The sequence below is a fragment of the Quercus suber genome, unplaced genomic scaffold, assembly GCF_002906115.3.
Source record: "Quercus suber isolate HL8 unplaced genomic scaffold, Cork oak 2.0 scaffold_13, whole genome shotgun sequence".
Taxonomy (NCBI): Eukaryota; Viridiplantae; Streptophyta; class Magnoliopsida; order Fagales; family Fagaceae; genus Quercus; species Quercus suber.
The window spans coordinates 843,853-858,081 of record NW_027069478.1 but is presented as its reverse complement, the minus strand read 5'-3'; the positions used below and the strand labels follow the sequence as shown (position 1 = coordinate 858,081).

The window sequence follows — 14,229 nt, the reverse complement described above, 5'->3', positions numbered from 1 at the left end:
TTTGGTTTTGTACTTAATAACTCATTTGGATGAATGTTATGGTGTGGTCCACATTTTATTCTAAAATTAAGAAATAAAACTTTTTAAGAATAAATAATTTAGGACACATGATGCAAAATTGGAACTTTAATTTGGAATTCTAATTTAAGTTTCTCTCACCTTCACTTATTATTATATATATAGATGACTTGATCTTACCCAAATTGCATCAAATGTTTATGTTTTTTCTTACAACAAGTGAGAGTAAGAATTTAAAATCAAGTTTTCTCAATGAGAGAGATCGGATGGGATGGCATGTCATTGAGTTGCAAGGATTTTGGTATATCCGCGTCAAATCAAATGTTAAAATTTGAATTGTATAGTTACTTAAATTTTTGGCAAGAATGAAAATATTTGAGCTATTTGACACGACTCACAAACACGACACATTTTTTTAAAGCGAATTAGTGTGTAGTATAAAATTCTTGTATCAAAACATGTTGTCCCATTTTGATATGATTAATAAGCGGATTAATTCCATATTAGCTTATTTAACTTGTAATCAATCCAAAATGACCTGATCCACATGAATAAATATCATTTTTGTCAAACATGAATTTGAATTTTATACACAAAGCTAAATAATTAAAAACTTTTGATAGTTATATTAACAAATCATTTATCTTATGATTTTTTTAATGGATTGAAATAGGTTGTCTATGTGTTAACCCATATGTGTTTATTGAACAACTTGAAATGATTCGTACTTATTACAAACTCAACAAAATAATGATATTAAGTTGGTTATGTGGGTCCATGATGGGTATTCTAATGTATACTTATCTCAACACGACATAGCCACTAGCGTGAAACCGTGAAGACACAAGAATTTATTTTAATTACAAAATGGCATTGTCTTCCAAAAGTTGTTTGGAAAATTGAGCATTTTTTAATTGTATGCCTCATTTTGCACGAGTATAAAATACAAAGTACTGGATTTTTTTTTTCCCTAAAAATCCCAAATTTATGACATAAGATGACTAATATTGCACCTAGCTTAAGACATGAACCTTGGGGCTAGGAATATTTCTAGAACAAAAGTTAAAGAAAATAGAGAGAGAGAGAGAGAGAGAGAGAGAGAGAGAGAGAGAGTATAAAATGCCATATATCCCCGCAAAAATAAATATAACGACTAAGAACTCCCAATGTCTCGTATGCATTCTCTCGTGACAATCTATTCACACATAAATTAAGTGAAACAAAAAAGGAAAATCAAATAAAAAAAATAAAAATGAGAGAGAATTATTACAAAATTCTATGTAACCAAATGCTTCCGTCTAGGATCTGTAATTTTAATCCCCCAATGCTTATCAGCCAAACCCATCTTTCTAGCTTTCATTCTATCCCAATCCAACTCAATCCTCCTTCGTTCCGTTAATCCACAAAACTTTTGCAACCCTTCATCCATATCATCGTGAAATTTCCACCACCTTTGGTGTGCCACATCGCTTGCATAAACACGTTGGTCCCCAATGTCCCAGTTACAATCATAGTCCCTGTAACAAAGCCATGGCTTCAACCCTAAATAATGTATAGAATAAACTTGTGGTGGGTCAGCTCCAAACAAATGGTTCTTCACGGTTGCTTCCAACGTTGTGTTAGCCCAAAAGTTCTTCAAGTAGTTCACTCTCCTCGGCAAACGATGCCACCACACGAAGACCTCGTTAAGGAAACCTTGGTCACCACCATTGTACGAAATTATGTCCCTTGTACGGTCTATGAAAACTCGAAACGTGCAATTCGAAGGCTCGATGACCATGATGCCGGAATTGAAGATCGAAACATCGTTGCCAGTGGCTGTCATTTGAGGAAAATGGAATAACAAGTCGAGGTTGCGTAGTACGAGGATGTCTGAATCGATGAATATGACTTTGTCATAGTCAGTGAGTTGCCAAAGTCGGAACTTGCTGTAGTTGTACTCATTGTACGTGCCATTTTCGGCTCTAGGGTTTCTGATACGTTCGATGATTCGGAGAGTCCACCCGGCAGCGACGAGGGCATTGCGTTTGGGTATAGAGATGGAGTTGTCTATGAGCATGAGTAGGTCACGCTTGGTTCCGGTTTTGATGAGGCTTTGGGCTAAGGTTATGGCACCACAAACGTAGGCTTCTGTGGAATGAAGAACTGTGGCATAGGCTTCTTTTTTTGGTGTTATTGTAGAGCTTTGGATCTTGGAGAGGTCATAGATTTCGTGGATACCTGTGAATTAATGATTTTTTTCATCGATTAAACATCAAAACAAGTAGTATTGTAGTTTTACAAATCGAATAAATATATTATGCTTCATTTTAATTTATGAAGTATAAAGTGAAATATAAAAAGGAGATACAAGACTATGATATATTATGTTTTATACATGGGTGTTTTTGATACATTACTCTAAGAATAATGTTATATGTTACTAAATGTACTTTATAATTTTTGTGAGAATTTTATAGTTAAAATTTGAGTATGAAAAAACACATTTATTATTGAGTATGGAATTTTTTTCACAATTATGTTTGTGTGAAGTAGCCATGTAGGTATGGAAATGATGCATTAAAAAATAATTAATAATTTTTATCTATAAAAAATAAATTAATAATGACTTGATTGACCAGTGTCTCTCTCTCTCTCTCTCTCCTTTTTTGTTTTTTGTTTTCTTTGGCCGAGTCAATTTGTCTAATGTTAATGATGAAAGATTCATGTCATCATTTATGGACATAATTTTATATCATCTAGAAGAAATGTTAATTCAAAAGTTATTTAGAGGATATGCTATTATGAACTATTTAGATCGGACTTCTTCATTAGGGGTAAAAAAATGTGACGGTGAATTTGAGGATAGGGAATTTGAAAAAAATTTCAGATTCCTTGATTTCTAAGCTATATTGAAAGAAAATGTCAGCAAAAGATGTTTCCCAATCTTAAAAGAGAATGTACATTTCATGAAAGCTACTTTTTCGGCATCTAAAAGAAGTATGAAGGTTTCTTAGAAACACAGCTAAAGCACAACCAACCCAGCCAAAAAGATGTCATCAAAGCAATCAACTAATTTTGTTTGTTCTTTAATTTGTCCACATCAATTTTTCGGCCAACCAACCGCAATTAATAGCTAATACCTACCCAAATCACATAAAAAATGAGACCAGAAAACCAAAAAAGGCATAGAGATGCTTTTGACTTCCGTTAATTTACAGCCAAATGACTCTGTTATTTCCTATATTCTTGTAGAATTGGTAGCGTACTCTTGCAAGTGAAAGCGCCTGTAGCTCAGTGGATAGAGCGTCTGTTTCCTAAGCAGAAGGTCATAGGTTCGACCCCTATCTGGCGCGATTTTTTCTTTTTATACCTCAAAGTTTTTGCACATGCTATGTCTAATTTTATTGTGACATATATGATATATGTTATGCAGGTATAGAGCAAAAGAAACTGGGAAAACCATAATTGAAACAAACTCAAACAAGGACTTGAAGCCTTCTACGTACCTTGTCCCCAAAGGGGTAAAGCCAATTTGCAAGACCCAATAGGCAATGAAACTTTCTGCTCCAACCTCCCCATCTCTGGCTCAAAAAACCACCAATCACCTTCTTGTTTTACCAAATCCTCACATCTAAACAGCTCCATCATTGGCCTACACTTGCTCAATAGCCCAACCTTTGTCCTACTATACCAATCCTTCTTCCCTTTCTTTACAGCCAAATTTGCCACAATAAGATGAACTTGGAGTCTGAACACCTCTCTTGCCCAACCCTCTTCTGGAAACTTGCATGGCAGTATAGCCACTATCATGTCCAAATTGTCATAGATTCTATAATCTGGCATTGGTATCTCGGGACATGTTGCCACATCTGTGTCTTCCTCTTCATCTATCCATTCGGGGAACAAGTCTTTCCATTCAAATAACTCTGAGACCCTTTCAAATTTGATTGGTATAGTTTCACTGTGTGTGCTCCATTTACTCACATCTCTGTCATCCATATTGACCATTCCAATCTTCATTCCTTTCCCCATTTTATTCAAGAAGTTTGGCATTTCTAGCTCACTCAGGTTTTCCTTGGGCTTTGGTGAATTTGCTTGAGTCTCCTCCAACACCACCTTCATTTTAAGAGTGTCCGCCTAAAAATTCAAGTTCAACCAAATGGGTCATCCAAAAAAAAAACAAAGAGTCTGAGAAAAGAAAGGGAAAAAAATCTCTAACAAAATGATAATGTATTATTACAAGGAATAAGATCCTCTTTGCTTCAAGTGAAATGAAGAGCATAAAGAGTGTTACATCATTCAAAATTTCAAATGAAACACAACTTTACTATCTCATGATGCCAATAGATGAGGCAGAAAAATTACAAAAAATAAAATAAAATAAAATAAAAATCATGTTTACTTTCTCATGGTTTTAAATTGCAGATGAATGGGGGAAAGAGAAGAAAAACTTGTGCAGGCTCACCTTACCTTGTGATGGCACTCGCGCAATGAACACCTAACAAGCGAGCCTGCATTCTCAAAATAGAGTGAAGAATTTGGCCGGAGAAGAAGAGCTGCGTAAACAACCAGAAATAAAGCAAGGAAGACCAAATTGATCTTAACCAAAGCCTTTGAAGGAGTGGCCTTCATAAGCTTTTGAAGACTAAGTCCTTCCATCAGTTTATTCAAATTCTTTCAACTCCTTCAAAGGAGACCCTGTTTATATATATATATATATATATATATCTAACTATTTGCTCCACTTTCACATTAAAAATGTAGGTGCTGATTATTATTATTATGATTAGGATTGAATGAAGAATTTGGAGGCAGTGGTTAGAGAGCTTAGAGAGTGATACTAGAGTAAATCTCAAATTAAGAAAGTCTAGACCATTTATAGAGCTCCATGTGTGTTCCTGTTAGTTTTCTTTACTTTAAGACAAAAAAAAGTTGGGAGTAATTGAGTAAAATATAACTTTGCACATTTTTATTTCTAGACAATCATTTGAAGTCCAATTCTACCCTCATAACTTTGCACCTTTCTCCCACACTACCTTCTACCAACCCCTATAATGTTTTATTTTTATATGTCAATATAATTTTTTTTTTAAAAAAAAATGTACTTGATCAATAATGTGTTTTTTTTTGGCTGAATGTTTCATCTATATTCTGCTTTTTTTTTTAATCCATTTTTTTTATGAATCTAGGCAATTGTCAATCGATTAGTTTGAGGATAGAGCATAGGTAGAAAGGTGAAACTTTCTCGAGAAACTTTATGTGCGTATGCTAGGAATCTAGAAGGAAGAAGCTAAGCGACCCTCCAACAACTATTTGGTTGCCCCGTCAACTTCATACACGCAAGGAAATGTCGTTTTTATTCGTTAGGAAATTGTGTCTCTTCACCAATATCTTAATTTTCTAATCATTTCTTCCTTTTGCTGATCTTTATTCATCATTGATACGATTTTCATTTTAGGTTAGATTTCAATTCATTACATGAAACAACTCACCCAAAATGATTTCTAAACCATGTTTTGCACGAAATTTTGCCCAAGTTATGGTAAACTATCACAATGGTGTTCTTGGTGGTCAGCCTCCTGATATTGACGAACTTAAAAGTGAATGCATGTATGTATCCACAAGTACCATGCGGAAAAAAGTGCATCTTTTACGCTTTTTCTTCTATTTGGGCCTATAGTTTGTGAACAACCTGTGTAGTAAATTTCTGACATGAATGAGGGTTCAGGTAACACAGGGCCCATCCTAAGGAGTTTAATAATATTGATCCTTGATATCCCTCGAGTGAGAATTGACAATACTTGAAGTGGTCATCTCATTGCAAGCTGCCAAGCTCTCTGTTCAGCACCATAATAAGCAAATTGAGCATCTATGCTGCCATGTGACATGGAAATCTGGCTTCCTTAATATGAGCCATGTTCATTAAGCAAAACAGGGAACATCTTTTAAGCCACTTTGAGCAATCCGCTAATCTCACTTCCCGCCTCATTAGCATTAAAAGTATATTAGTTTGATGTATCACATGCTGGGCAGTTGCCAGATGCAAAAATATGTAAGTTTTGGCAACATGATAACTGATGTGAAAATACTATTCCATTTAAAGGAAATGCAGCTTGGCACAGGGCAAGCCTGACTGGATATTTATGTCATTGTCAAACAGCAAAACCATTGTAATACTAGTCATTCGGTTCATTATTCAATATTAGCTAAGCCCTCTTACTCAATGTCTTCAATGACATAAGGGTCACCACACAACACAGTAGTCATGTTTGATGGCCATCCATTCCAATATGACAAAACTGTACACATAGACTACAACCAGTTCCATAATTTGAGTGTAAACATTGTGATTTCCCTGACCTCCTTTACTGGATCTCATGTTAGCTGTTCCATTCTCATAATTTTTTGAATGGATACCCACTTTGTAGCTTTGATCTCCTACAAACCATTATCCGCATGTCAAGGAACTTAATTTGTTAACTTGAAATACACACATGCCAAACAGAGGGGTTACTGATAGACATAATGGCTGACCTGCTTTATTATGAACCTGAAAACTTGCAATGTGTTCACAAATGGTCAGTTGAAGTCGCACATCACATTCATCTCGCTTTAAGCACTTCTTGAATGTGTTGAGAGTGGCTCTTGCCAGGTGGAATGAAAATCAGATCTTCCCAACCCAAGTTCTTTTCACTCACCTGCATCAGTCGGGCACCAATTCAGTATTACTATTTAATTCTAGTTTTTTCTAAAAAAGTAAGCATTCAATTTCCGTAGGAAATGGCTTGTTACCTCCATTTTTCTCAAAACATCTTCCAAGCTACCAACCTGTTGAGGTCATTTTAATCAAGTAAATAGAATACAATAATGTAAAAGAATAAGTACCAAAAATCAACATTGCATTGTTGGTAGAAACGTGAGTAGTAAATCACAAAATATGAATTATATACTGTGTAGAAATATGAGCTAAAGGCACTATTGCCTTGTCGCAATTGCTGAAATATACAGCAGGGAAATAGTTTTTATTTTAATTTTTTGATAAGTAAATAATTTTTATTTATTTCCCCCAATGCAATTTCTCATTTTATCCATTTTCTCTCTTTGGTATAGGAGAGCTTGATTTTTAATCTATAAACTTATGTTGCATCCCATATCCATTATTACTTATTTATTTATTTATTTTTGATAATGTAAGGAACCTTTATAAAGTAGAGACTAATAAGAGCTTCAAGCAAATAACTTCTCCAATAACTGTGGATTTCATGTTGAAAATTTGAACATTTATTTGGTTTTACCCTGAATATTAAAATCTTAACAGAGTCAGAGGATCAAACTGTAAAACTTGCCCTTTATGTCAGTGATCTATTATCATATGATCATCCTGACATTAATACCCCAACTTTGTAAAAGACATTCCCAAAATGCTCCAGGCCCCAAAATCAATGCGGAATTCATAAAACTTCATGAAGTTGAAAATGAACATTAATATTTGTAAATACTTGGTGAGTTACTGAGTTATAAACTAGCAAACAATAATTTATTGTCCAATATTTCATGAAATCTGGGCCAAAGATTTGCAAATAATTGGAAACCTTAACCTACTTTTTGCACAAATCATCAGTTGGAATAAAGGCAACTTTCAAATCAAAGCCAGCAAGTTATTCCTGTGACCTGTCACCAACTATAAATTGGATTCTTGCACAACACAATTATTGGAACAAAACCAATTCAGGACAAATGAAAACAGCCATGTCTGTTGGTACCCAAAACAGAGTAAAAGAATGAAGTGTGATTATGTTGGTAAACTCGGAAAAGGTGCTAAAATTGGAGCATGTTACAACTTACAAAGACAGAAAAATGAAGGATGACTTGGAATACATTGAAATTTTCTTTTAAGTTTCAGAAAGGTATTTCACATTATTATTTCATATGTTTTCAGGAAAAAAAACATTCCCATTAACGCCATAAATAGTTCTATAGGAGAAGAGAGGCAAAAGAAAGGTGGGATGTCATACCATAATATGTTGGGAAAGTGCTGCTCCTCTTGATGCCCTAGAGACCTTTGACAGTTCTTTTTCTATATCCTCCTGTATACAAACAAACGAAGGACAGCTACTTGTAAATCATGTACTCATATCTGCATCTTACAACACAACAGCATAACCAAGGAGCTCAATGGGCCCAACCAACCTTTGTAAAATACACAGGGCAGTAACGCTTGTTTTTCTTCTTCACAACCAGAAGGTCTGACTGTAGACACAGGCAGATAATTAGAAAAAACTGAGGAAGAACAACTAAGACCCAAAATTTTCTCCCACCAACACACTCATGCAAGAAAATTTGGTCACTTAAATGATCCCTAGCACTAGTGCAAAGGCTGAGAACAGCCATGCTACAGTTTTAGTGTTCTACTGATTTGGCATGTGTAGGTTCCATTTAGTAAGGTAGTCTCCAGAGTATAGAAATTTTATATGTAGTCAATAATTTTGTATATGATAGACATTGTTAATGTAATAATACTAAAAAACATCCATCTTACTTGTTTAACTATAGATGAATCTATTTGAAAATATGGAAGGCAAGGCTGAGACAAAAAACCAACCAGCACTCAGAACAAAAATGTTATTTAAATCTTGATTTCTTCTTCTTATTTTCTCCTTCATTTCAGTTCCTTTCTCTCCAAAGTATTTCATTTGAGTAGTGGACACAAATATGAAAGCCATTCATATGATGCATAAAAGAGCCGGTGTTACTTAAGCACTCATTCTAATGTATTTCTGCTTTTACAATTGGGCATTAGATTCCAAAGTAGATTAACAAACCTGAAAAACAGGAACTCCATCAAACCCGCTCCTCCCATCAGCAGATTTGATCTATTATATATGACACATAATTGCGAGTCAATCTTAAAGGTTAGCTGAATATAATTATACAATAATGGCATACAATCATACAGCGCATTCATAAAAAGAAATTATGATTTCTCTCACAACATCCTTCTATATGGTTTTTGACTCCTACATTTTTTTATTTTTTATTTTTTTGTTGGTATTGACACCCCACTTTTTAATTCATTTAGTTTATAGTTGGTAATTATGCATGCACCCAGTGCGTCTTGAATCCACAAACTCACCCTTCACCTTGCTGTTATTAACGCATGAGGTGAATTATCATTTTTTTTTGGGGGTCATTTTGCCCGTTAAATCTTCACATTCTTGTAAAGTTGGCACTTCCATCCATTGCTGTCTATATAGATGCCAAAAAATCTAGTAAAACGATGTTGCATCATATATTGCGATTATTACAATTCTATAGACAACAATGGACAGTTCACCCAAAACTTAAGATGGTGTAATTTCGATTTTTTAAAATGGACTTATAAACTTATTTATTCCTTTTTACATGTTGCACTTGAACTACATTCAATTTCTTCTCAATCAAAAAACAAGTTGCTGATATGCCTCAAACTTCTAAACATAATAGACCCAATAGAGAAAAAAACTAACCTCTAGTGCATTCTTTATTTGAACTGGATCAGGCAAAAACCGAAATGCAATTCCTTCAACCTTTAACAAATACACCTATAACTTGTAGAAAAAGAAATTTGAGTTACATTACAGAATAGAATTGAACAATGAATCAAACTCCAAAGGAATACACTACCTGGTCAAGTGTAATTGGAACCACCTTTGCCTCACTGCGTAATTGTCTCTTTCGCGTCCTAACCTGAAAATTCACCACCGTAAAGTAAAATAACACACAAATTTCCAATTTTATTTTCTCGGGAAACAAACAGAAGAAAGAGAGAGAGAGAGAGAGGGAGAGAGAGAGAAAATTACTGAACTTGAGCAAGGAAGGCCTCGGCGTCTTCCTGGCGAAAGCAAAGCAAGCCAATGGACTTAACGCCATTAGGATCGGAGATGAGCACGAACTCATTGTTCGAATTGCTGACCGTGTACACCGCCGTGCCGGCTAGGGTTTTGGCCACGTGTTCGGAGCTCAATCCGGCGGCTACGGCTTGCTTCGGCTGCGAAATCGAAGCGAACGGAAGAGGCGGAGGATGCGCCGGGCGGACACGCCTGTTTGGCGGTGGCCAGTGCGCGGCGGCCAGGGTTCCGGCGAGTCTCTTGGTGTCGTCGAAGCGAGCGGCGATGTCGGCGCCGAGGCGGAGGCAGTGTTGGTGGATGAAGGTGGAGAGTGAGAGAAGCGGGTTTGTGGGCCCTACAAAGGGTTCCGGTTTTTGGGGCTCCATGTGGATATTGGATTTGGCTCCGAAAGAGAAACGGAACAGTAATGAGTGAGTTGAGTGAGTGAGTGAGAGTGTTTTGGTTGGTGTTTGATAACAAATATGAGCGCGTTAGAAAATGGAAGGATTACAGGACCCTTTTTACATTGGGCCGAATATCAGTCTCCGGAAGCCCAAATTGAGTCACTCTATTTATTAGTCAACAATGTATGAACCCACCAATTACCTACTTTATTTGGATAAGTCTTAACCCAACTCATTTCAATATTTGAGTTAAATGCGTAAAAACCCATTTGGTTATTTAATTAGATGGGTCTAAATAGATAAATTCACGAATACCTATTAAACCCATCTAAAATTTAAATAAACAACATAAAATCTAAATTTCTAGAAAATGACCAAAATACTCTTCAAACCTAATAAATGACCAAAATATTCTCAAAATCCAAAAAATGACCAAAATACCCCCCAAAACCTAAGAAAATTACCAAAATACCTCCAAAACAAAAAAAAATAACCAAAATACACCTGAAACCCAAAAAATGACTAAAATTCCCTGAAAACCCAGCAAATGACTAAAATACTCCAAAAACCTAAAAAATGAACAAAATACCCTTAAAACCTAAAAATTACCAGAAAATGACCAAAATACCTCCGAAATCTAAAAATGACCAAAATACCCTCAAAACCCAAAAAATAACCAAAATGCCCCCTAAATCTAAAAAATTGACAAAATACCCCTAAAACCTAAAAATTACCAACATACCCCAAAAATCCAGAAAATGACCAAAATACCCCCAAAACCTAAAAATTACCAAAAAAATGACCAAAATACCCCTAAAACCTAAAAATGACCAAAATACCCCCAAAATCTAAAAAATGAACAAAATACCCCAAAACCTTAAAATTACCAAAATACCTCCAAAACACAAAAAAATGACCAAAATACATCCGAAACCTAAAAATGACCAAAATACCCTCAAAACCCAAAAAATGACCAAAATGCCCTCGAAACCCAAAAAATAATCAAAATACCTCTAAAACCTATAAAATGACTAAAATAACCCCGAAACCTAAAAAATGACCAAAATACCTCCAAAACCTAATAATTACCAAAATACCCCCAAAATCTAAATGACCACAATACCCCCGAAACCTAAAAATGACCAAAATACCCTCAAAACCTAAAAAATGACCAAAATATTCCTGAAACCCAAAAAATACCAAGATACCTCTAAAACCTATAAAATGACTAAAATACCCCCGAAACCTAAAAAATGACCAAAATACCTCTGAAACCTATAAAATGACTAAAATACCCTTGAAACCTGAAAAAATTACCAAATTACCCCGTAACCTAAAAAATGACTAAAATACCTCCGAAACTCATAAAATTACCAAAATACCCCATAAACTTAAAAAATGACTGAAATACCCTGAAACCTAAAAAAATGACTAAAATACCCCCATGAAACCTAAAAAATGACCAAAATACCCCCAAAACCTAAAAAAATGACCGAAATACACTCGAAACCTAAGAATTACCAAAATTCACCCTAAACCTAAAAAATTACCAAAATGCCCCCTAAACCTAAAAAATAACTGAAATACCCCTGAAACTTAAAAAATTACCAAAATACCCTGAAACTTAAAAAATGATCAAAATAACCCCAAAACCTAAAACAATGACCAAAATACTCCCTAAACCTAAAAATTGACCGAAATACCTCCAAAACCGAAAAAATAACTGAAATACCCTCGAAACCTAAAAAAGTGACCAAAATACCTTGAAACCTAAAAAATTATCGAAATACCCAAAAACCTAAAAAATGACCAAAATAACCCCAAAAGCAAAAAAAAATTATCAATAAAAACACCTGAAACCCAAATTATGACCCAAATACCACTAAACATGTAAGATGACCAAAATACACCAGAAACATCTGAAATTACCGAAATGGAGGTTTAGGGTATTTTGGATATTTCGAGGATATTTTGATCATTTTTTAGGTTTCAAGGGTATTTTGATCATTTTTATGTTTCGGGGGTATTTTGATCATTTTTAGGTTTCAAGGGTATTTTGGTCATTTTTGGGTTTCGTGGGTATTTTGGTCATTTTTTGAGTTTCAGGGGTATTTTGGTCATTCTTGGGTTTCGCGAGTATTTTGGTCATTTTTTGAGTTTCGGGTGTATTTTGGTCATTTTTTGAGTTTCGGGTGTATTTTGGTCATTCTTGGGTTTTGAGGGTATTTTGGTCATTTTTTGAGTTTCGGGGGTATTTTAGTCATTTTTTGGGTTTCAGGGGGGTATTTTGGTCATTTTATGGGTTTTGAAAATATTTTGGTCATTTTTAGGTTTCGGGGGTATTTTGGTCATTTTTTGAGTTTCGCGGGTATTTTGGTCATTTTTTGGGTTTTGGAAGTATTTTGGTCATTTTTAGGTTTCGGGGGTATTTTGGTCTTTTTTGAGTTTTGGGGGTATTTTGGTCATTTTTTGGGTTTTATGAGTATTTGGGTCATTTTTAGGTTTCGGGGGTATTTTGGTCATTTTTTGAATTTCGGGGGTATTTGGTCATTTTTTGGGTTTTGTAAGTATTTTGGTCATTTTTAGGTTTCGAGGGTATTTTAGTCATTTTTTAGGTTTCGGGAGTATTTTGGTCATTTTTTGGGTTTCGGGGTTATTTTGTTCAGTTTTTAGGTTTTAGAAGTATTTTGGTCATTTTTAAGTTTCGGGGGTATTTTGGTCATTTTAGAGATTTTGGAGGTATTTTGATCATTTTAGAGGTTTCATGGGTATTTTGCTTATTTTAGAGATTTTGGGGATAATTTTGGATGGCCAAGGGTATATTAGTAATTTTGGAAGTGTAAGGGTATTTGTATCATTTTAGGTATTTAAGGGTATTTTGGAGGTCAAGAGGGTATTCAAGTTGTTTTAGAGGTATTTAAGTCATATTGGGTTAAATGAGTGTGTTACTAATTAAATGGGTTGGGTTGGTAATGGATAATTAATTTATATATAAACGGGTCATAAATGGATAAATGGGTAATTACACACCCAATCCATTTATGACCCAACCCGCCTATTTTCCACCCCTAAAACTCTACATCTAACTTCATTAAAGTATGGATTAATTGAATTCTATAGTTTCATTAGTTTCAAATTGATCCTAAAATTCTAAAATTTATTAGTTTGCAACTCTCTTTTCTTTCTCTTTCTAAGTTTATCCTCAGTATCTTGCTAGATTCAAAATTAGTAAGTGGGGTTTGTGTGATCATTATTGAATGTTAACGAGGATATTCAATATGCAACTTTTGACAGCGAGTAGCACTAGTAGCTAGGGAATTTATATCTATCTATAATCTATATATGAATAGATAATTTATAATATATAGTCTGTTGTGCAATCGGGCTATCGCTGGCAGGTAGGAAACAGCAAGTCCATTGGAGTGTGGATGGATCGTTGGCTGCCAAGACCCTCCACCTTCCATGTCCTCACACCCGCAACCTTAGCAACCTTACTGCCTGTAAATACTACAGTGGATTCTCTCATGGACCAAGAAAGTGGTGAGTGGAATCTAAACCTGATCAACTAGGTTTTCTTCCATAAAGATGCCACATCCATCCTAAGCATTCCTCTCAGCCACCACAAGCCAAAGGACCACATGATTTGGGCCTTCACTCCTCAGGGGCATTTCATTGTCAATAGTGCATACAAAGTTGCAAGGACCATCACCCAGCTTTCTACCTCAGCTGAGACATCTCAGAGCAATGAGCAAGCCCAGTTTTGGCGCCACATTTGGAATTTGCACTTACCCAACAAGATAAAATTTTTACGTGGAAAGCATGCAACAACATACTTCCCACAAAAGCCAACCTCTACCATAGATGGGTTATTGACGGCCCCACTTGTGAGGCTTGCACACTAGCACCAGAAACGGTTGGACATTTATTTTGGGAATGCAATGTTGCTAAGGAACTTTGGA

At 35.2% G+C, this 14,229-nt stretch overlaps 2 protein-coding genes and 1 non-coding gene across 4 annotated transcripts; 1 reads left to right on the top strand and 2 right to left on the bottom strand.

The window, feature by feature from the left end:
* Positions 1 to 1,131: 1,131 nt before the first annotated feature.
* LOC112024128 (UDP-glucuronate:xylan alpha-glucuronosyltransferase 2) lies at positions 1,132 to 4,881 on the bottom strand. 2 transcript variants are annotated; one of them, XM_024056766.2, is made up of 3 exons: positions 4,471 to 4,881; positions 3,507 to 4,137; positions 1,132 to 2,238 (listed from the first exon to the last, which is right to left on the bottom strand). In XM_024056766.2, the coding sequence occupies exons 1-3, from the start codon at positions 4,657 to 4,659 to the stop codon at positions 1,295 to 1,297; spliced, it is 1,764 nt and encodes a 587-aa protein (XP_023912534.1). In that variant the 5' UTR covers positions 4,660 to 4,881; the 3' UTR covers positions 1,132 to 1,294. The 2 variants fall into 2 exon arrangements, with proteins under 2 accessions (XP_023912534.1, XP_023912535.1); XM_024056767.2 differs by having other exon boundaries at positions 4,466 to 4,581.
* Positions 3,281 to 3,353, top strand: TRNAR-CCU (transfer RNA arginine (anticodon CCU)). Its single transcript has one exon. It is a non-coding gene; the product is annotated as a tRNA-Arg (tRNA).
* A 1,194-nt stretch (positions 4,882 to 6,075) lies between the features above and the next one.
* Positions 6,076 to 10,355, bottom strand: LOC112024129 (protein TIC 22, chloroplastic). Its single transcript, XM_024056769.2, has 9 exons — positions 9,845 to 10,355; positions 9,664 to 9,726; positions 9,507 to 9,581; positions 8,823 to 8,873; positions 8,191 to 8,250; positions 8,016 to 8,087; positions 6,793 to 6,828; positions 6,535 to 6,698; positions 6,076 to 6,438 (listed from the first exon to the last, which is right to left on the bottom strand). Exons 1-8 carry the CDS (start codon positions 10,250 to 10,252, stop codon positions 6,603 to 6,605), a joined length of 861 nt encoding a protein of 286 aa, XP_023912537.2. The 5' UTR covers positions 10,253 to 10,355; the 3' UTR covers positions 6,076 to 6,438; positions 6,535 to 6,602.
* Positions 10,356 to 14,229: the final 3,874 nt, after the last annotated feature.